The sequence below is a fragment of the Egretta garzetta genome, unplaced genomic scaffold (genome assembly GCF_000687185.1).
Source record: "Egretta garzetta isolate BGI_Z169 unplaced genomic scaffold, ASM68718v1 scaffold214, whole genome shotgun sequence".
In the NCBI taxonomy this organism is placed as follows: Eukaryota; Metazoa; Chordata; class Aves; order Pelecaniformes; family Ardeidae; genus Egretta; species Egretta garzetta.
In genome coordinates this window covers 306,350-328,189 of record NW_009259491.1, presented here as the reverse complement: position 1 = coordinate 328,189, position 21,840 = coordinate 306,350, and the positions used below count along the sequence as shown (strand labels likewise).

Genomic DNA, 21,840 nt, shown 5'->3' with positions numbered 1-21,840 from the left:
TCCCTACACCAAGAATCATACCCTTCATCTTTCAATCCACCTATTTCAATGACTGATCTTTTAAATTAAATATTTTAGATTCTTACAGAAAATAATTTAAAAAAAATCAGCTAAAGTGGTGATTAAAATCACAGTCAATTTGCAATGCTTTCACTGAAAGTACCCAAGCAATATGATTTTAAAAAATGTTAAGAATCAAAGCCTATTTTTCAGAAATGTCAATAATATCCCAATGCAACTTGCCCACTGGCCCGTGACTCAGCAGGTCGCTCACGAGTGAGTCAGTCTCACAAACCTAAGATTGGCCACATTCACCAACGGTGAAACACCACCGATGTCCAAAGTTACGTCAGAAATTAATTTGGTCCCAAACCCTCATCTGTGTACTCAGTGCAAAGAACCAGGCAGCAATTACTGTCCCAGGTTTTCAAAACACTGAACATGTTTGGAAACAAACTGTTTCCTTCCTCTTTCCAAAGCTTGCAGTAATGCACCGAGTCCTACCGACACATCTCCTGAATCATCCTTTCATGCACAAACCTGAAGAAATAGTCATCATCCTCCATGACAGAATTATCACAAGATGGCAATGGGACCCCATCCTTCACAAGCTGCTAGAAGCACCCGGCCACGTCGCCTTCCCCCAGGTCAGATTCTGATACACTCACTCACATTGGGTTGCACATAAACAATCCAGTTGCCTCCACCCTGTTCCCAGGGCTACTCTCCAAAACGAGGTAGGGTATCAGAAGCTAGAGCAGCAAAGCTCGCTAGCTTTCATGGGGGGAGAGGCATCAACCCAAAGATGCTCAATGCTTACAGGGTTGTCCAGTTAACAACCACCTACGACAGACAGGACTCCTGATGGGAGAGTCTGTTTGGTACCTGTGGGAGGTGGGGAAAGATCTTCTGAGAAAATAACAACTGGATGTTGTGACACTGACCAATATTTCTAAAAATAAAATAAAACCAGAGGGTCCCTTAGAGTGTGAGCAGCCACGTGGCTTTCCTCCTGTGCATACTCTGATGATTCCAGTGCCCAAGTCCTAAGTGAGTGAGTCCTTCCCCAGGGGTGGCTTTGTTCATATTTTATTTAGTGCACTTAAAGTGACATTTTCTACAGCTGTCAAGAGTGAGGTGGCATTTTCTGCATGGATGTTGGCCCACGCAGGGAAGGTCCCCAGCTGGAAGATGCTCTTGGCCCATGTGTTCATAGCCAAGCTAAGAAGAAGAACTCCCATAAAATTCATGAGCAACCCAGTTCTTGCCTACAAAAGAAATACAAAGACAACTGTTGAGTTCAGACTGGACATCCACAGCATGTGAAGCATGAAGCTATTTGAATATAAACATTAGAAAAACGGAAGGCTTAATTGCCGTTAGTATTAGCAACATCTTAAGCAGGCTTTCTTAAGCCACAAAGGCCATTCTGCAGATGCTTACCAAGCTTTGATCCATCAAAAACATTAACATCTGTTTAGCCTCAGGAACGGGAGCAGGAACTGGGACTGAGCCTAATTTTACTCATAAGCTTTATTTCTCTGCACTGGGGAACTTTTCCTGCACCCAGAAACCTCTGAAAGTTGAGTTGCTGACAGTGGCAGAATAGGTACAGAATCTGGGAGATGCTGAGCACATTCAAGACCGGCTTTGTCACCATTTGGAGCCACAGTGGCTCCAAATTTCACAGGGTGAGACTTTATACAGGCTCCTTCCATATACCTGTGCCTTCAAACACTGCTGAGAACAGTACTAGGCTTCTGTCTTTTCACTTTAGTACACGTTAAATGGGTAACACTCCTGAAAATTCCTTTTTTAAACACTCAGACTGATTGCTTTCAGCATTTTTGGTATCTAAAAGAACTTACCATATCCTTGACCATCAAGTGTCCAGAAGAAAACGCAATTGAGTTAGGAGGTGTTGAGACTGGCAGCATGAATGCATAGGAGCATCCTATAGTTCCTGGTATCATTAAATAGAGGGGATTTACTTTCAGACGAATGGCCTTGAAAAACAGAAAGGAACAGAAATTGCACCTTGGGGATTTGGAGTCATCAGCAGATGTATCAAAGAATGCAAATAGCCAGTGCACTGTGCAGAGCCCTATTCCACGCTCTGTGATAAATAATCACGTATCTTTCCAACAACATCTGAAGGATTATTATCCTCCAGTGTCCATGTTACGCTACAGGCACTTGCTTTGTTGCTCCCAAAGATTTCAAAGTGCCTGAGGCCCAGGAGCAGGAGAACTGCACGGTGCCTGTCCCAGCACAAACCTGCCCATCCAAGGGCAGGGGAGCAGAGGAGCAGCCAGCCTTGCCATGGGGCTACCTTACCAGCTCTGCCAAGACAGGCAGAAAGATGATAATAGTGGCTGTATTGCTGGCAAACTCTGTGAATAGAGCAATGACAATCGTGATGAGGATGACAGCCACAGGTGGTGGTACGCCCTCCAAGGGATGCAGACGGCCTCCTATCCAGACAGACAAACCAGACTCCTGCAGAAAGAGGAGAGCAAACAAGCTGGAGAAGAGAGCTCCTACATCCCTGCATGTGAACTGATCCTTTCCTAGAACAACCTTCACCAACCCTCACAAGCACCTATGTGCAGTGCCCTCAGGGTGTTTAACAGCAAGCAGTCTGAAAGGAGTTGCAAGATCTCTTAACCTCCTTAGTTACCTGCTGCACATAGCTGTCTTTAGGAACACATCCTTCAAGTGTTGTGACCCCACAGATGCAAATTTCCCAGAGCCAAATGGGAAGTGACACCCTGATAAAACCCAACTTTTTGGGCAGGATGACTGCAATACGGGACCTGCAGCGGGCCTCACCTCACAGCCCTTTGCCATGGCAAAGCCTCCTCCAAGCAGCAAGATGATGTTCCAGGGCACCGTCTCTTGGGCCTTCCTCCAAGTCAGCAAGGGTTGTGTCTCAGTGTTTGGTGCTGGATGAAGAGAAAAACCCCGTGTCAAACACCCACCCAAAGAGGAACACATCAGTCATCATCTGACAGAATGATATCATGAGCCTGACATCAGTGCTGAAGCTCACTAACCACAAGTTGCCGATGGTTAAAATATACATATGGAGTCTCTTAAGCTAGACAATTAAAAAATCATTTAACTTACTATCAGATCTTAACAAAAAGGAAAAGAAATTCTAGTGCTTAAAGTTTTCTTCAAGGCTTTCTTGAGGGAACATTGAGTATCAGGTTAATTTTCTCTCTGTAACAGATGTAAACATTGTCCTCAACAGATGGGAGCCCATGGAAGGAGGGAATTTTCTACCATTTGAATTTTGAAGATGTTATTACTTTTCTACTTGCCATTCAACAGCCAGTGAGTTTTATAGCAAAGAGCTCATGTCCCCTAAAGGCCATCCCTTAACACATGATGAAGTGAGCTCTGTCAGATGGAAGGATGCACTAATGGGACTCTCATTTTCTGTTGAACCAGGGCACACATATTTTATCCAGAGGAGGCCTGATTAAACATCTTCCTGTGTATGGACAACACAACAAATGTGCATGACAGAGCAGCTGGTATTTTGTTCCCATAGACCCCACATGGTGCTGCACCATCCACCAAGGGTCTTCATCAGCTGCATTTCCACATTAAGATCTTCTCTTATTCCAAGTGGCTCTTGAATTAAAATTTGTATCTCATTGCTACTCCAGAGGACAGACTCCTGGTACCAAAACCTTCTGGAGAGTTTGGGCTTGAGGAGTTTAAATTCTAAATCATTCTGGGAACTGAAGAAGGGCCCCTATTTTTGAGTACAGACATCTCGCCCAGCTCTGCCCTCTCAGAGGTTCATGCTCCCCCCTGAGGAGCTGTTTGGGAGTCAGCACCCAAACCTCTGTTTCACAATCAGGCCTGCTATGGTAAATCATCACCAATTTGAGTTTGCTTCAACCCGCCATGGCATCATCTCTGGCAGCTCCATGAGCAACTGAGTCATTCCTGCAATCAGCAGCAGGGCTGATTTAATGACTGCTAAACCTCTTAAGTAGCTTCAGAAAAAAAGCCTCTGTAGAATCAGATTGCACCTTCAAACCACGCTGCTCCAGACTGCCAGCGCTGCTGCTGTGGGCTGGTGCAGGTCCAAGGTGGGACAGTCTTGGCTCTTGCTCCATGCCTGCCCTACCAGAGCAGGGACACGGGCAGAGGCCCTGCCCGGATGGGTCTCCTACTCACCTTTCAAGTCAAACCACCACTTGAGGGAAGGTTTTTGCGAAGGGAAGAAGAACAGTATAATCACAATGGTGATTCCTGTAACCGCATCTGAGATAAACCTGTCCAAAAGCAGCAGAAACGCTGGTAAGAAGAAAAAGCCTGTAGAATTACAAAGTTTATGAGAACAGGGATTTACCAAAGAAGATTACAAATTTCCATCAGGTTTGAACAACGTTCATTGTTCACAGTTCTTTTAATTCCCTATTGAGCTACATTTCTAAGATGGGCTTTGAATGCCCTAGAAAACCTGCCCTGCAAATGTAAAAGCCAAGATCTAATCCCCACCACACTGATGCTCCGACTGTTCTGATTGCGGACTTGTGGTCAGTCCATGAGGGGCTGTGAGGACAAGTTTCCCCAGCTTGTTGCAGGGAAGAAGAGAGGCAGAGCCCAGGCCATCTTATTTACATGGGCTCTTTGCAAAATGCTCAGGTTCTAACATGAAAGGCAGGCTCTGTCTAATAAAGAGCTTAAGCGTGGTTTTGATTGTAAGGAGCTATCAACCGATGAGGGAAAAGTCCATAACTACTTTGTTGTATTAAGGAATCATTTATTAAGTTTGGGCTTCATTAAAAAAAAAAAAATCAAACTATGAAGGTCTCTTCTGTTAAGAAATAACAACACCCTCTCTGAGCTTTAGCATTCCCCAACTGCTATATCCATCCATCTTCCCAAGGTAGGGATGTCATGGGGGAGACTAACTTGCCCAACAGACAGGATAGCACGAAGGGTCAGCTCCTGCTGTCCGTCTTCAGCCTCCAGACCTCCAGTGAAACCAGTGGATTGCATAAAGAATTCAGTATTACACTGTGAATGTACCTATAAGCAGCATTCCCAGCATTAAAACCCTAGGATGGCCTCAGATAGACGCATGCCAACTTCCCACTGGGCTTCATGTACCTCCTCTGGGAGACAGAAACAATAAAGCTGGCTCTGCTACTTGAAGCTCAGTTTAATTTATTCCAGGAAACCTGAGTAATAGTGTTAAGCAATGCAATCAGAAACCCAGGAATCTCAATGACTTGGAAATGCTCTGAAAAACGTGACAGTGAAATGAAAATAAAATCTTACCCTGGTGCAAAGAAGCTTGCCCAACCTGGAATGAATTTGGGATCCCTGGAGAAAAGCATGATTGCAAACATGCAGAAGAAGAAGAAAATTGCCTGTTCTGCAAACCTAAGATGAAAAGAAATGCAGTTAAAACGCTGATGTGCTAAAGGGGTGGATCCAAGCTAGGACAAGTATTGAGCTCAGGCTGTAGCAGCTTGGGTGAGAAGTTAGGCTGGTTTCTTAAAATAACTACAGTGAAACACTGGAATAGATCGTAAACCTATTTGCGAATACTGATACTTGCCAGCAATTATGTCTCATTGGAAGACATTAAGGAGAGGCAAGATGGGCATCAGAAATGCCCAGACCAGATGTCACAACAGGACTTCTCAAGGTTGGCCCGCTAGGTATGGCAGAGAGGAAGGGCCAAGCAGCTTCTCATGGCCATTCCCTCACTGCTGCCCTCTGGGATGTCCCTAAGGCACCGTCAGCTGGGGCGGGGGGGGGTTTCACTCCAGTTCAAGCAAAAAGGACGGCTGAGATTGAAATCATATATGAGACAGCAGGAGCAAACTTCAAGGTCAAAACCTCAACAGTATCCTTCAGATGCATGACAAACAGCAGGGGAAATGGCAATAGCATTCGCTAAGCATCAGGCTTGACTCCAGTGGAGCCAAGATTTAACCAAGACAATGCCTCAAAACACTGTTTAAAATCTCTCTGAGCACAAGGGCGGGCATTTAAACCATTGGGAGGAGGCCACTTGCGTTGATTTTAAGTTATGGCGTTGCTAATCAAATTGGTGGAGCACAGCTTAATGGACTTTCTCACTCCTAGACCTCAAAGTGGGACTTTGATTCTTTCAGAGACATTTTGCAGGCTGCTCGATAATGTACTGAATGGAACAAATAAACCAATTTCTTTCATTTACAGCACAGGCACAGTCAGTTGTCTTTGAAGAACCATTCCATTTCCCACACAACAGCAATAATTACGATGTCGATAGCATGACACAAACATCGCTGAATCTTCACAGCATTGCTGTGAGTATGAAAATACTATTTTACAGATGGGGAAACACAGAGCATTTAAGGTTAAGACTTACAGTTTCAAAAAACTTCACTAGCCCTGATTGCCCAGAATATCAGTGGCTGGTTGGATGCACTTAGGGTTTGATTCTTGGAGACACTCAACTTTTCCTGCTTTCCCCTTTTTGGCATCTCATAAGTCTAAAACTTATCTTTCTTTCTGCTGCTTCCTTTCTCCAAAATATGATCCCCATCATTACAATTTGAGTAAAGCTTTCTCCAGAAGACAAGACCTTTGAGAAACTACAATAAGAAGCTAGAAGTGTCTTGTTCTTTCTTCACCTAATACAACTGAAGGAGTTATTCAGAAAAATAATGTATTCCATGACATGGATCTGACTTCTTTCCATATACTTTCTTTGAGCAGCTATTAAGCTTTCTCCAAGTATACCCACAATCCCTATGATTGGTATCTATCATATGATTCATCAGCCTTCTCAACAAATTCGTCGTGCTTCGCACAACCAGCATGCGCAAACCTTCAAAATTCAGCCTGTGTTGGTTAGTACCTAACGCACACAGGATTGGTTTTGTCCCTGGAGCAGAAAAATTACAAACAGTAATTAAATAAGCCAGCATGAATTCATTCTATAATACGAACTTTGTTCTTGAGAAGATTTGAGTACAAGCTGCTATTTGCAGCTATTATTCCCACTAGGGAAGGTGGAGAGGCTGGAGCATGCAAAAAGCAAACTTCAGCAGGTTACAAACACTCTGAGTGGAAACATCTGTTTCATTTGCTTCTAATCTCCATTTCCCCCCAGTTCTCCACTCTTAAGACAGGTCATTTCCAACCCACTTGACTTCTTTTTCAAATCAGTCCCGACTTTGACTCACTTTGTTGGACCCAGTTTCTGATAGTCCTCCTTTATCACTTCTCTGGCTCGGGCTTCTGCATCCACTCTTATATTCGACTTTTTTGTTCTCCAACCCCTGCCAAGAAACACAGCTGTATCTTTACATGACTCTAACATAACCATACAACAGTAAATGCTGCATTTTCTAAGGCAGCGTATGCATGACTCGGTGTACTTCTCCAGCTCTGCAAGCTGCAAAGAGCTGCACATCTCTGGTGGCTCAGTTTGCATTACCTTCAAAACATGAAGACTGATGATGAAGGTCTCCAGTGCAGATACAGGCAATAAGGCCCTATTTTATACATCCCTTCTTTCTGCATTCATACAAAGGAGACCCTGCAGAGGTTAGGAAGTTTCCTCTCATTTACATTCTGAACTGTTTCCTCCAGCATGGGCTGCGATTGCCAAAAGAAAGTCCCAACATTGCAGGATTTCCTCATCACTACCAGATACCTACTTGGGCAGAAAAACTAGGAAAAGCGCAATGTGGAAAATGAGTCTGTCCATTTGTCAAGTCACTTGCAAGTTCCTGGGTGATCCCAGGATGCTGCTGAGGATCTACAAAAATGTGAGGAATTTCCAACTGGCCGGGAATGTTAATGCGCTCCTGGCTAAGCCTCTTAGCCTGGCCATGCTGACCATACACACGGTTTGCTCCTCTGTAGGGTGTGCACACAAATGATATATTCATGTCTCGCACTTCATCTCCCATCACATCCCATGCCTCTGAGCCTGGTTTCTAGCCCTGACCGTGACCTTGATTAAACCTACAAACCCCAACTTTCTGTATCATCAGATGTGTCCATCCGGCCCTGCGGTGCCTGCACTTCCTTAACTCATTCACTTTTTCAAAGGGATATCATGGCTGGATCTTCTGCGTGGATGAACGGTTGATCATTCAGAAGTTCCTGAACCTCAAACAGATACACCTGGCCATTCAATTGCTTATTTTTGGGGAGCTGTTATTAATGGCAGCTTCATCTCAGGTCAGCCAGCCTACACCTAAGCCTTTTAATGTCTTTTGAATTCAAGCAAAGCCAACCTATTGCAGCTATGTCCATCTGCCTGTACTATGCTGCAGGCACCAAGCACTTGTCCGCACAGAAAGTCCAGCCGCTATCCCCGAGCTGTTACAGTCAAAGCAAACAAACTCCTGCAGACGCTCAGTGGTACTTGTGCAGCTTTGCAGTGTTTCTTCCGAGGCACCTCGCCTCTGGGGAATACTGGTATCTGCACTGGCCCAGCTATCCCAATAAAGCCGGGCTTTGTGCTGACAGAGCCGAGCCAAACAAAACAAAAAGCATCACGTTCTCCGAGCACAAGAGCAATTTTGCATTTCACTGGGGGCTTTGGCCAGCATAGCTACCTCTTCCCTCACCTGACAGTCCGGGGTCATGCCGGCAGGACGCCGGGGCCATGCCCCAACCCTCACCGTAGGACGCAGGAATTCAGGCTCTGCATCCCCCAAGCCCCGGGCACGCGATGCAGAGCGGTGCAGGTCTGAGCGGCTGCGGGCCGGCAGCGCGTCCCACGGCAGCACACAGAGCTCCTGTGAAGCTCCACGAGCAATTTAAGGACCAGCGTTCGGCATTTTCTGGATTGAAACTTTCCCATTGATTTTTTCCTGTCTCTGAGACAATGTAAATATTTGGACACCTGTTCTCTCTTCCCACCGCCCCCCCCTTTTATTTGCATTTTTAACTCAAAATAACAATTAAAGACTTTTCTAAATATTACAAATTCTGTATGGTCCCTGGAGGAAGCAGGACTGCGAGTTTGTTACCATGACGTGTGAGAGTGCACGGGGGGGAAAAAGGGCTGCGAAGGAACCAGCATGGCAATGCTGCAGCTGTTTTAAGTAATGTACACTGGGGGCTGCATGTATCCAGCAAAGATTTACCAGAAAAACATGTTATCCTCAGTTACAGATTAACATGTTGTTGTAAAATTAAGCCCTGTTGTGAAGTAATCTGTTCCAAACCCAAGTTTCTGCCCCAGGATCAAGCCCTGGCTCTTTTATGTTCTAGGAGATTTTTGCTACTAATTCCAGGGAAACCAAGACTTCAGGCTGGTCTTCAAAGTTTGATCCTGCTTGCCCTTCTGCCAGTGAAAATCTGCCACTGACCTCCACAGGCCTAAGTCAGGCAGTAAAACAACCTTTAAAAATCGTATGTTTAATTGAATGAATATGTAATATGTCCTCTGTACACGTATGTATTTCAGTTAGATAAAGCATATGTACTATAATATATAAAACCTTCCTGTTGTCTATCTTAAAAATAGATGACTTGTTATAGCATGAGCATCCTGAAGTTAGTTATGAAGCCCCACCCCCACGGTCCAGGAGCTGATCCTGGGTGATACCATAGATTTAGCAGGAGAATCGTGATGAACATGTATTTCACAATGCTGTGAAATATAACCAGACTGCGTATATGTATAGTGAATATAAACATACCTGAGGTCAATTCCTCCGTACAGGATGGAGATCCATAGCCATCCCAGGAGAAGAAAAATCAGCATTAAAGGAAATGCAAACATAAACCAAGAACCAAAGTTCACCACATCACACTCTGGAAAATAACTAAGCAAACGGGAAAAATCAAGTTAATGCAAGAAGGGAAAACAACCGTTCAATTTAAGGTTAAACAAACATCTGAAATCAGCAGCAAAATAGCCCACAAACTTGCCAGTGTGTTTTTAAAAACTGTTCCTCTGTGTGCATTAGCAGCTGTCTGAGCAGTAGGAGATTTGGGGAGCGTTGTGTTGGGACAACGCGCCAGGTCCCGTGCAAGCCTGCAAGGGAAGATCTGAAAATCTCTCTCCAGATGGGCTGATACTTCCATGCAATGATACTCCTGAACACCCAGGGTTAAACCCTGCTGCAGTAACTGCCAGGGAGCCTGAACATGAACCTCCTAGGGATGCTGTACATGCCGAGGAGAGACTGAACATACTATTTGTAGGGGCCAGTCAAGTTAAGAAATACTTGTGGGCCCTTAGGATGGCACAAATCTCCGTTCCCATGCACATAGGAGGCATCTTTTATACCCAAGGAAACAGGCCAGAAATAGTGGGTTCCTTATTTTTCTTTCTACCGTACAGTGGCAGATATAATTGCTCACAAAACACTACCCAGCCTGTTTCATCAAAACAGTTACCAGATTAATTGCAAGCATGTAGTCAAGTCCCATTAAATTCAATGGGATGAAGAGCATCAGTGAGGTGAAGCACATATGCACTGCCTTGGCTGACAGCCTGGCTGGAAACCTGCTTATTACAGCTCAGGCTGATGCTTTCATCTGCTCACAAAGTTTCCCAAAATGTTCTGGAAGGGCATAAATTTTCCAAAGTAGTCCTCGGCACAGAAGGGAATTTCCTACAGGGATGGAGAACACATCTCCATTCTCCAGGATTTATGGGGCTCTCCAGGATGGCCTCCCGTACCTCTTCAACTGTCCCAGAAGGATGAGGTTTGGTGCGGTTCCCGTCAGTGTTGCTGTTCCTCCGATGCTGGCCGCATATGGGATTGAGATGAGGAAACCTTTCCATATATTTGTTTTGTATTCCTCCTCCTTCTTTAAGTCTGAGAGAGCATCACTGGCAACCTCCTTCTCCTCCGTCAGATCTTTGCTTTAAAACAGCCCAAAAGAGAATCCGGTGAAAGCCCTGGTTTAAATACAGTGCAACCACTTCAGAGCCTTGACAGAACGGAAACTCCCAGTTTTTAGAAATCCAAGCTAACACTGTCCTCAAGGACACCCAAGCAGCTCAGTGCAGCAGAGGGTCTGCTCAGTGGACTGCCACATGGCACCAGCAGCCTTGCAGAGGGCAGAGCACCCTCAGCACCCGTCTGTAGGAGCTGAGGGTGCACATGCCTTGCCCAGCCCCTCAGCAGCTTGTAACACTTGGCATAAAGTCCACAGGACTGCTAAAAGGAAAAAAAAAATTGATAGCACCGAGAGGAAAGAAACACCTGTTCCTGAAAAGATGCTTCCTTCCCATCATTGTTATCAAGGCAGGACCATCACCAGTGTGTAAGTCCTGGTGGGTTTTACATCACCGGCTTCACACGTTTGATGCTCCTGAGAAAACCAAGGCACAATTTCCCAGCAGGAGACACCTCGGGCTACCATTTCAGAGCAGCTGGAAAAATCTCTGCAATGATTTGGACATGCAGATGGATGCTGGACACATAGAGGAGGGTTTTTCTCATCAGGCTGCTAGTGACTGGGATGTTTGGCACAATCAAAACATTTCAATGGCTGAATTTCAAATTCCTAAAACTTGGTCTAGCTCAGGGGTAATTCTCTCTCGACTCTCTAATACAAACTTTATAGTTAACTTACTCCTCAGTACTTGCCAGAAACTGCATCTCAGTTGGTACAGTGTAAAGTTTATTCTGCTGTAAAGATGCTGAAAAAGAAAGATTAGGACTTTAAAACAGTTCAAAGCATCTAGAAAATTCTCCTTGAACCAAACAGAGGAATGGAGGAAACAACTGCCATTTACAGAGGAGGGCCTGTGCAAATGAAGGGCGAGCTCACGCCATGGGGACGGAAGCACCTGGCGGGGATGAACCAGCCCGTCTCCTCCTGCCACCACTCTGGTCCCACCGCAGCACCCAGCTTCTCCTCCAACACCCACAGGCGCTTGGTCCTTTTGCTACTGCCACTGGTTAGACTCTGGGATCCTCTAACATGACCAGGAGCTTCAGGTTGTCCCATATCAATTCATGGGTTTGGGGTGGGGGTTTTTTGGGGGGTAACCGTAGCTCATTCTTAGGAAGTAAAACTGTTGGGTGTGATGTATCTGTAAGGCACGTTCCCCAATGTGCAGCAGGAGCACCCTGCCACGGAGCTCCATTCCCAAGGGATAAGAATTTTACCCTGTGAAGACACCTAGCACAAAATCACCATAAAGCTGTAATTCACTTATCAAAGATGAGCATGGGGCACATTTGGGGATTAGGCTTCGTACCAGGTCCACCCTGACAGCAAGGACCATTCCTGAGGCCATCAACCCCTCCATAAACAACAGACCCTGCAGGCTGAGAGACCGGTCCCCAACACAAATTTAGGGCCACCCTGGGGGGGACTCTGTTGCATACCCAATTCCCAGGAACCCTCCTGCATATCTCACATGGGCTCTGCCTCACTGTCCTCATTGCCACCCAGGGAGCACAAGCAGGACTCAGGAGCACTTGAGGAAAGGGTATATTTTGACCATAACAACTGGTGTTGTCTTTGGTAGTAGACTGGGAGCTGCACACCACTCTACCACACACCTATGGGAGAATTTAGAAATCAAAGGACAGAACTTCCAGTCACTGGTTTTTGCCAGATCTCACACTAAGTCTTGTGGCATTTGTAGTTCTGGCTCACGCCTTGAGCTCCTGAGGTTGGGAGTAGAGGGGTGCCATTAAGCCCCATTCTCCACAGCCCTCCTCAGGACTGGAGCACTTGTGAGTTTTATCCCCCTCCAGCCCAGGTGGCCCTTCCCCATCACCACTGGCTCTGCTGCCTTTCCTAGAGCTCCTTGTACCTTTTTGGGCCTAGAGGCCTGTGTCTGCACTGCATGCAGAGCCCATTTCCTGCCACTGCCACCCCATCAGTCCACAAATTTCTGTGCACCCCTTCTCAGTTGGAACAATGATCATCATCTACCCTATACGTGCACTGGAGTCTGAAAGCAGTGCATGGAGAGGGGCCAGTGGTCAAAGTCTCTGGACTCACTCACGTGTGCACTGAAGACACGGAGCTCATTCCAGCTCAGTGAACCAAGGAGTTTTGCAAAGTCATGTTTTATACATCGCTAATTTACCAAATTGGAGTTAATTGGCTTGGACACACACATGCTGAGCTTTCATCCCAACAATGACGTGATGGAAGGATATAATTAGAAGGACGAACATTAACTCATGGCTGACTGTTGATCCCACAACACATTTAGCCCAAGGCCTCTTACCACTGCTGTCCCGCTCAAGCCTAGTGCCGGCTCTGTAAATATTTCTTTCCACCTCTTCACATTTTTCAAATTTTTCCCTGCTAAGCCCAAAATCCCATCCCACCTTGCCAGGACCATCTGTGAGTTACCTCTCAAGGAAGGTCTGCAAAAGTCGACTGTGCAAAGGAAAGCCAGAGCTGCTGCCGAGCAAACTTTTCCTATGAAACTTGTAAAAAGGAGTTTAAAATTGTTACAATTCTAAGTCAGAAGAGGCCAAAGACCACTCAGGTAGGAACTGTCTTTACACACCTCTTGGAGCAGTACAAAAAGGACTCAGTGGCCATTTCACCCAAATACTTTGTATACCTTAGAGGCAGAAAGGCTTGTCCTAGAAAAGTTGGGCTTTAATGACATGTTTATTGCTTCTAAAAAGTTGAAAAGGCTTGAGAAGGAATAATTCCACCCACCCGAGGGGTGCAGGCAGCAGTGCTGGGGTTAGGCAGCTGAACCAGGCAGCGGTGTCCAAAAATGCACATTTCCCACCCTCCCCTTTAGAGACATCATTTCCAGTTCTGCAACCCAATGCAACACCTCAAGCACTGACTGCAGTTTATCTTGAATTTGCAGAAGATATTCTCTATGCAAGAAGAAAAAGGATGGAAATATCTTCTCATGATTTTTACCTGGAGATACTGAAGCTGCTAGAGAAATTAAATATTGCCAATGACGGGTTAGTGGACAGAGAGCAGGAGAGAAGGTCAGGCTCACTAGCACATCGGTTTCCAGCTTATCACAAACCTATGGCTGGAGATGTCAGACAGAATTGTAGGGAATCTATAACCCACCTCCAAAAGGAAAATTCTGGAAGTTGAAAAAAGCCTGTTGATGTTCAGTTTATAACCCTGCTTCCATCAATCAGAACCAGCTGGGACTTCAGCCACCAAAGCTCATCCAACTGCATTCTTGCATCAGTAGCCAATAGGGTCAAAATTAACAAAACACTACGGCAAATTTTAGCTATCAGCGACATAAGCATGCAAATATTTACTTGTTTGTAACATGCTGCCCACACGGCTGAGCATGGACATCAGTGATCACAACCCTGAGGATCTCTCATCAGCAAAGAATTGTGACCAACTGATCAGAGACAACACTTCAGCTCTGGCACTGGGTGTGTAAAGCAAAGCCCTTCACAAACTGGTTTCAGTTAAAAAGTCTATGAGGAAATCTGCATTTTGATGTTGCACATTTTACAGATGACTCCTCCTTCATTTGTATTTATTACTTTTAGTAAGTCTACCTCAACAGAAAAATACATCATCACGCCATCACATGATATATGCAAAGCATCACTTTATTCATTCTTCTACTTGCATGCCTCTCCCTTCGCCTTTTCTGGCTTCTCTCACCACTGTAAGCGTTGTGAGCCAAAGATGTTAATTTTGTGCTTGCCAACGTCTAGGACAACAGGGGTCTTTATTTTACGCGTTCCCAAACTCTACTGTATTTACAGTCACACCTACACAGTCAAATCATTTCAGAGGACAAGGTCAAGAAGGTTAAAAGCAGACTGACAAAACACAATGCTTCTATAGAATAAGAAATTAAAGCAAGAAGGTCAGTGGGGTTGATTTTAATAGATGTGAATGGTCAAAAATTCATAAAGCAAATGTGATAAAGCAACCTCAAATGCAAATATCTCATGATTTTTAGAGATTAATGATGAATGATTAATTATATCTTTATTAGATTATGTAGATGTTTGCATCTTCTACTGGGGACTCATTTTTCTGCCTTAGGACTCAGTAGGAACCAAAAAGCCATCACTTTTAAATCACAGGGGCAGAAGAATTACTAATTAGTGCAAGAAGCTGTGATTGCTGCTCCAACTCTCAGTAATAGCTGCAAAGGGGACTTCATGACTTCATTTCTGTTTTGCTGTTCCTCATCACTGTCTGCCAGAAGCCCAAACTCCTGGTAAATGTGAAGAGAGCTGTGGAAGACTATCTGACTGCACAACCCTGACTCGGACTGTCCACTACCTGCTCAGGAACACCACCAAGCAGTAGCATCAAGCTGGGAAATCACAAAGCACTTTATAAATAGGTATTTAACCTGCCAGCCTTCCCTTCCATCCTCCCCTTCTCCTCCAGCTCAGGCTCCAGTTTCATGGCAGAACAAATAGGAAAACAAGAGGAGAGCCCACCTGTCCAGGAACACACAGCATGCAATGGAGGGGCCATTGTCCTCACTCTGCTCTCACTGCCTGCCCAGTCCCTTGCCTGTCCCTGCAGCAATGCACCATTACATAGCACTTATCTGCCCAGCTTTACTATCTACAGCCCTCCCTGGCTCTGGCTGTCCCTGCGGCAAGGCATCCCTATGAATCCCATCACCACTGTGCCTACTGGGCTTTAACTTGTGCCAGCAGCAGGTTTATGGAGCAGGTTGGCTGGGCATCACCACTTCTTGGTTTTTCCAGACAACTCATAAGTATTGGCTCCTGCATGACACGAGGAAAGGACAGGATAAAAGGGACTTCTATGCCAATACTCTTCCACCGCGGTTGTGAAGTGGGTATTAAAATGGACCAGCACCGAGATCAAGTTGCAGCTAAGAAACCTGATACTTGTGCCAGTGAAGTCAATAGTGGGGCATATTTGATAGCAGCAGGGCAGACCTCAGCTGGCTCATACTGTGGCCCTGTCTCAATTACCTTGGTTTTCTTCATTTTCCCTGTTCATATCCTTAGATGTGTCTTTCTCCCCAAAGAGGCTTTTTAAAATTGCATTTGCAATTGGAAGCATCATAGCAGTGGAGGCAGTATTACTTAACCACATGGACAGGAAAGACGTTGTCAACATCATCCCTAAAATTAGTCTGGAAGAGAGAAAAAAAGGAAAAGCTGAATTCCTTCAGTTTGGCGAGTTCCTGGATATATTATAGCTATAGGGAAAAAAGCTCACATGCAGGGATAACAAAACTAACAGCAAAAAGGACTGTCCTGTAACTGGATGGAACACAAATGTGGGGCTGAACCAAACGATTCTCCCTGTGCTCTGCTGGCCTCTGAGCAAAGGCGAAGAGCTGAAAAAACACAGTAAGCTGGAGAAAAGGGCGTGCAGACAGCCCCAATACAGGAGGCACCCGCATCACCGCCCACCACAGCAGAGCCACCTGTAGCTCACAGCCCCCATGGAGGTCCCCCTGCTCCCGTAGTCACCTGGCTGGCTGGACTCCCACCAACATGAGGACCCGGAGTGCAATCCTGCGGTGTAAATTCCACTCCTCAATGGCCGAGGCCATGATTAAACCACTGAGGAAGAGGAAATTAGTGTCTAAAAAATATTGTGGGCTCACGGCCAAGGGCAGCGCCTCCGTGCACCAATACAGGGCCATCAGCAGGATCACATAGAGACATCTTCCTTCCTGCAAAAGGAAGAGAGGGGAAATGTAAGACATGCGGCATTAGAGACATCTCTTCATTTGGAGACACTTAGACAAGCAAAATGCGCCAGTTACTCCTTCAAGGATACAGTAATTTTCCCAAATTTCCATCAAGTGCAACATCTTCCCCCATACATTATGTAGGGGTTCAGGACTTGTACTGATCCTCTAAGACCACAGCAAACCCCAGAGCTTCGTATGTGCTGCAGGGTGGCAGCACACCAGAGCGGCAACCAAGGAAGCTCTGGAGAACAGGAACTGTCCCAGCATGTTGAATTAGGGTGCTATAGTCCTCAGCAGGCACCACTGCTAACATCCCCAGGTGCCCCAGGGTCTGACCCTGCTGCACTTAATGTTTGTGCTTTCTCTCCAGCTTCCACAGACTGTGCTTTGCATCGCTATGGAAAAACAGCTTTGGGAGATGGATGTATCAAGTCCCCACATTTGCAATAGGAGGCACACAGAAAGGCTTCTTTTCTTGGATTAGAATCTCTCAAGAGTTCTGTGAGAAACCATTCCATGGCAACCCACCCCCGTCCCTACGGAAATCAGTAAATCAAGTGCCCTGGTGTCACACCACTTCCTGAGGGCAGGGAGCTCGCCCATGGCCAGCATCGCCCCAGCCTCGGCCAAGGCTGGCAGAAACCCAGTGCCCCCACACCACAGCATGAATTCATTCATCTGCCCAGGAGGCACAACTAGACCAAAGCCATTTGTCATGACAGCCATGGCCAAAATAACAAGCGACAGAAAGAAGTCAGGAGAACCGCTCCAAGCCCAGGAGGGGAGAGCCCAGTGCGGAGCTGGGCTCGGTCACAGCAGGGCTGAACAGGGATTTTGTCAGCGACCACGGGGCAGGGTGCCCACAGCGCTATAAATAACAGCCGAGAGTCATTTGGAAGCCATGGAGCTATTTATTTTACCACTCTTTTCCAGCTTGTTGAACAGGTTGAATTGTTACTCAAAGGCACCTCTGTCCCTCTGCTTGGACCTTCCTCCCCTGCACCCAGGGCTGGGCTTGCTGGGGCTTTAGCGAGGGAGAGGACAGCTCTGCTCCCTGCCACGGCTGGGCCAGGAACAGAGTGGGCTGCGTGGAGCTGCATTTTGGGGATAATGCAGACCCAGCTGCAGCATGTGAGCGTGCAGCAAGGCACCAGAGCAGGTTCGGTGGAGCCACAACTTGCCTGGCCACCTGCAAAAAATTCACTCCAGCCCTTAGCTGAATGTGGTCACCCCCAAGCTCCTAGAGCAGACACCAGCCCAGTAACGCACCCACAAACTGAGGATAAAAAATGAGCATGGTTACTGAAAAAGCCCAAGAGCAGAATCTACCCTGACACTCTCCTGGGTGCATCAAGCCAAGTGAACTGAAACCGATACAGATTTCTTATTCAATACACATGTAGTGTATGTTTGAAAAGAGGCAAGAATGACAGAATTTCTGAATTTGCTTGTAGCACTCGAGCTCTCCATTCCACAGGCAGTTCTGCTAGTAAAGCTCCAGTGCTTCACTGCCCATGGAAACACAAATATCACAGAATTGAGCGTAATTTGCTTTGATTTTTTAATACATTAATCACAGAGGAGCCACCACTTCATGTGAGGTTCCCAAGATCTGGATTTAAAGATCATTTTCAGTCCTAATTTTAGATCCCAGTAAAGTGACATACAAGATACTGTGCAGTAAACCCTTCAGGCTCCCAGGGCCCAGCCCTGGCACCTACCAGCTCCCACGAGCTCCCCGCAGCTTCGCTTCCTCCAAACCAGCAGGACCAGAGCAACAAACCTGGCAGTGCTAAACTTTGCAAAAATAAAGAATCCTGGTTTAAAATGTCTGCACACCAGATTAGCAATTTCATCCCTGTGGCAACTGATAATTGCTCTTTACTCTGGCACTTTTTATACAGCAAAGAAATAGCTTTGCTCTCATTAAGCCCTTTTCCATTTGATCTCTAAAGGCCGTATAAATAATTCTTTTCTCCCACTGGCAAAATATTCTTCAGTTTTCTGCAAGGGAAGCTGCACCACAGTGAACTTAAAAATAAACACACCCCTCCCTTAGAGGGGTAGAGCAACTGAAAATCTTTAACAGTGCCTTGATATAAGAGCGTATCAGTGAAGGCTTTAATTGATTTGATGAAATAGATGAAGTACGATTTAGAAAACTAATTATAAGTATTTATTATCTGGTGTATCGAAAATGTTTTCCAGAACACTGCAATGAAACACAGCACAAATCTAATAACTAATCTTCATTGCAAGATCCAAAGCCAAGGGGTAAAACTGAAACAGGGCAGAAAGCCACTGTCTGGAGGGCTTTCCCAAAATTTTGAAACCTACATGGATCAACAGCAAACCACTTTAAAAAGAAAGCTGTAGTATTGTTTATCCAACTTACTCTACCCCAAAAGAGGACAAATTGCTCCTATATTAAACAAGTTTTCCACTTAAGATAGGACAATCATTGAACAAAGGAACAAGACCACTTCAGAATAACTTAGATTTGGAGCAAGCACTCCCCAGAATAAAAAAAAAAAATTAAAATTAATAAAATTGAACCAAACTCAAAATAAAATGAGGGTTTGGGTTTCAAGAGATCTTGCAAATGTTAATTAATAAATGCTCCCAGTGCCCACCAAGTTTGACTGGCATGCAAACAATAAATGCTAACAAGTGTTATGAATGGTCTTTTAGGGAGATGCCCATGGCTACCCACACCGTTGCGGGCATCGTGGTCACCCCTACCTGATCTTTATCCTTCGATCCTGCTGCTGTGTCCCTGTCAGGCTCCTTCTCTTCCCTCCCTGCAGCTTTGGTTTTGGGTTGTTTTTTTTTTTTTTCAAAATAAGTCTATCAAAGTTCAGGGGGGAAAATGGTAGCACATACAAACTTTAAAAAGGGTCTTGTGATTGGGTTAATTTTATAACCATTTAATGATTTCCAGGGAAGTGCTCAGTGGCTCTGGTCTGCAGCAGCTCACCCTCCTATTGCCCAAGAGCCTTGGGAACGACCTCTGCCCCTCCAGGCACAGACCCCGTCTTCACTGCACTGAAGGCACTGGGGATTTTCCACGCTGAGGGACCTGCTGAGCCACAGCAGAGGAAGCCAAGCCACAGGGTCGTCTCCCGTGGGCAGGAGAGCTGGCGGGAGCAGGAGGTCTCCTGGAAGGGCAGATGAGGTGTCCCAGGGAAAGGAGGTACCGGCAGGGAACATGGGGCAGGTAAGGCGAACCAGCTCACTCAGGCGTAGCACCAAGGCACAGGCATGCACAAGCCACCAGTCCCCACTGCCAACCTGAAAGGGGACATCAGGAGCTTCAGCTGGACCTTGTTCTCCACAAGCCCCAGGCAGCTCCTGGACAGCCCAATGCCTCCCCCCAAGGCTGACCCAGCACTCAAAGAAGTCCTACCCAAAGCCACTGCCAAGCTTTGGTTTTTCTCCATCAACCCTTGCATTTTACACGGTCATCACAGCCCCTCCACCCCCACACAGGCTCCTCCCATCGCCCTTCCACCCCATGACCAGGCAAACCAGTGGCAGACAGGCAACAGGGCACCTCCAGGACCTCGATCCCAGTACCAAGAGATATTGTGGCTGGAACTGGAGCTTTCTGAGCCCTTTTATCCCACTACCATCACCAAGGAACACCCTACCTGTGATACTCAGAACTACTCAGTACAAAAAAAGTGCCAGCGCCTTTTAGCATCTCGCTCACAAACTGTTCTCGTGTGGCAGCTGTGACGGCGCTACCAGCCATCCCAGTCCCACTGCCTGCTCTCCAACGTGATGGATATGCGAATCCAATTCCTGCTAACCCAGCTCCTGCAAACATTATGTAATCTGGACACAAACCAAGCCCTGTTTACCAGCCTTGCTGCCAGCAGAGCTGTTTTGCTCTCACTGGGTATTTGCAGAGTGGCTAGAAAGGGGTCAGTAACACAGGGGCACAAGCTGTAGGAGCTGCAGGAAAGATATTTTGCTCTGGAGTTGTGCTAAAAAGATATAAAGCTTATTAAACAATTTTATTTTAACTTCTTGAGGTGTTTCGTAGTTGGCAGAAAAAAAATAATCATTTTCTCTGTTTTGCAAATGGGACAGCTGAAGCTCAGAGAAAGTAGGCAGATTGATCGAGATCACATAGGTAACTACTGACAAAGATGAAATGGGCATCTTAAGAGAAAAATTTTCCCTCGCTCAGAGGTCTGAGGCTCACACCTTCTCTTGGAGGCAGCAATAGATCCTGCATCTTCAAACGTCGCAGGACCGTGAAGCTAAAACAGATGATTTGACACCCTGTGCAAGGTTAACAGGGCTCCCCTTTTGAATCTCCATTTCAGCATCACAGTTTAGTATTGTTTTTAAGGTAGATCCACCACATTTGATTAGGAAAAAAGAAACATTTTCAGCGATGGTGAACCCACCACAAGTTTATAAGCCATCCCCATGATTAACCTCCCCATTAAAGTTGTCTTGTGATAATCTGAATCTGCCAGCTTCAACCCTCTCCATCTTTTTATAATGCTCCTCCTTTATGCCTTAGCCTGGGCCAGCCTTACCCGAACTCTGCTCATGATGGATGCACCTTCAAGGTAGCGACCAAGTTACTCCTTGCTGCTTTACTCTGAAAAAAAATAGGTCGACGTCCCACAGCCTTTCATCACATGGCCTGTTCTCCAGTCCTCTACTTGTTCTGAGACTTCTCCAATTTGTCAAAGCCATTTCCAAGCTGTGGAAGCCAAGCAGGAAGGGATGTTCTGGTGAAAGCCACAACCTCAGCAAATAGCAGCCTGGTAGATCCTCACTGCTTTTGCTCAACTTTTACATGTCCATACACACAAATATCACATAAACCCTCTTGGCTGTGGGTAGCCAGCCTGGTAGCCATGTTCAATGAATGACACATTGCCATCTCAAGTGCTTTTTTGGAATCTGCTTCCCAAGAGGACTCCTGCATGACCCGCAGCCAGCTGTCCCAGTGATCTCCATCTACTCTGGGGCTCGCAGAAAGGCACCCGATTTACTGCTTCACAAAACTCCGCAGGCAGCTCTTACAAAATTCTTGCATGCAAGTTGCTTAAACCTGTAGTTTTTAAAGTAGCCAGGGTTGGACACATTTTAATTTCCCTTTAGTTACTGTCACATTAAAAATATTTCATTATCAGATGACTTCCTATGATATAGGACTGTACTACGAGCACTTTCCTGAGTACAGAACA

The 21,840-nt window shown here is 45.9% G+C and overlaps 1 protein-coding gene across 1 annotated transcript; it reads right to left on the bottom strand.

The window, feature by feature from the left end:
• Positions 1-1,082: 1,082 nt before the first annotated feature.
• Positions 1,083-20,849, bottom strand: SLC13A3 (solute carrier family 13 member 3). The gene is made up of 13 exons (XM_009637317.2): positions 20,840-20,849; positions 16,401-16,602; positions 15,894-16,057; positions 11,581-11,647; positions 10,679-10,864; positions 9,690-9,815; positions 7,212-7,307; positions 5,308-5,412; positions 4,198-4,295; positions 2,833-2,945; positions 2,338-2,499; positions 1,869-2,006; positions 1,083-1,268 (listed from the first exon to the last, which is right to left on the bottom strand). The coding sequence occupies exons 2-13, from the start codon at positions 16,574-16,576 to the stop codon at positions 1,083-1,085; spliced, it is 1,617 nt and encodes a 538-aa protein (XP_009635612.2). The 5' UTR covers positions 16,577-16,602; positions 20,840-20,849.
• Positions 20,850-21,840: the final 991 nt, after the last annotated feature.

Excerpts from the sequence above, each read along its gene's own strand:
- SLC13A3 (XM_009637317.2), bottom strand. The coding sequence starts at position 16,576 with ATGGCCCTGTATTGGTGCACGGAGGCGCTGCCCTTGGCCGTGAGCCCA. Across the intron at positions 2,500-2,832 it reads CCATGGCAAAGGGCTGTGAG|GAGTCTGGTTTGTCTGTCTG; the intron begins GTGAGGCCCGCT and ends CTCTTTCTGCAG. Across the intron at positions 1,269-1,868 it reads ACTTGATGGTCAAGGATATG|GCAAGAACTGGGTTGCTCAT; the intron begins GTAAGTTCTTTT and ends TTTCTTTTGTAG.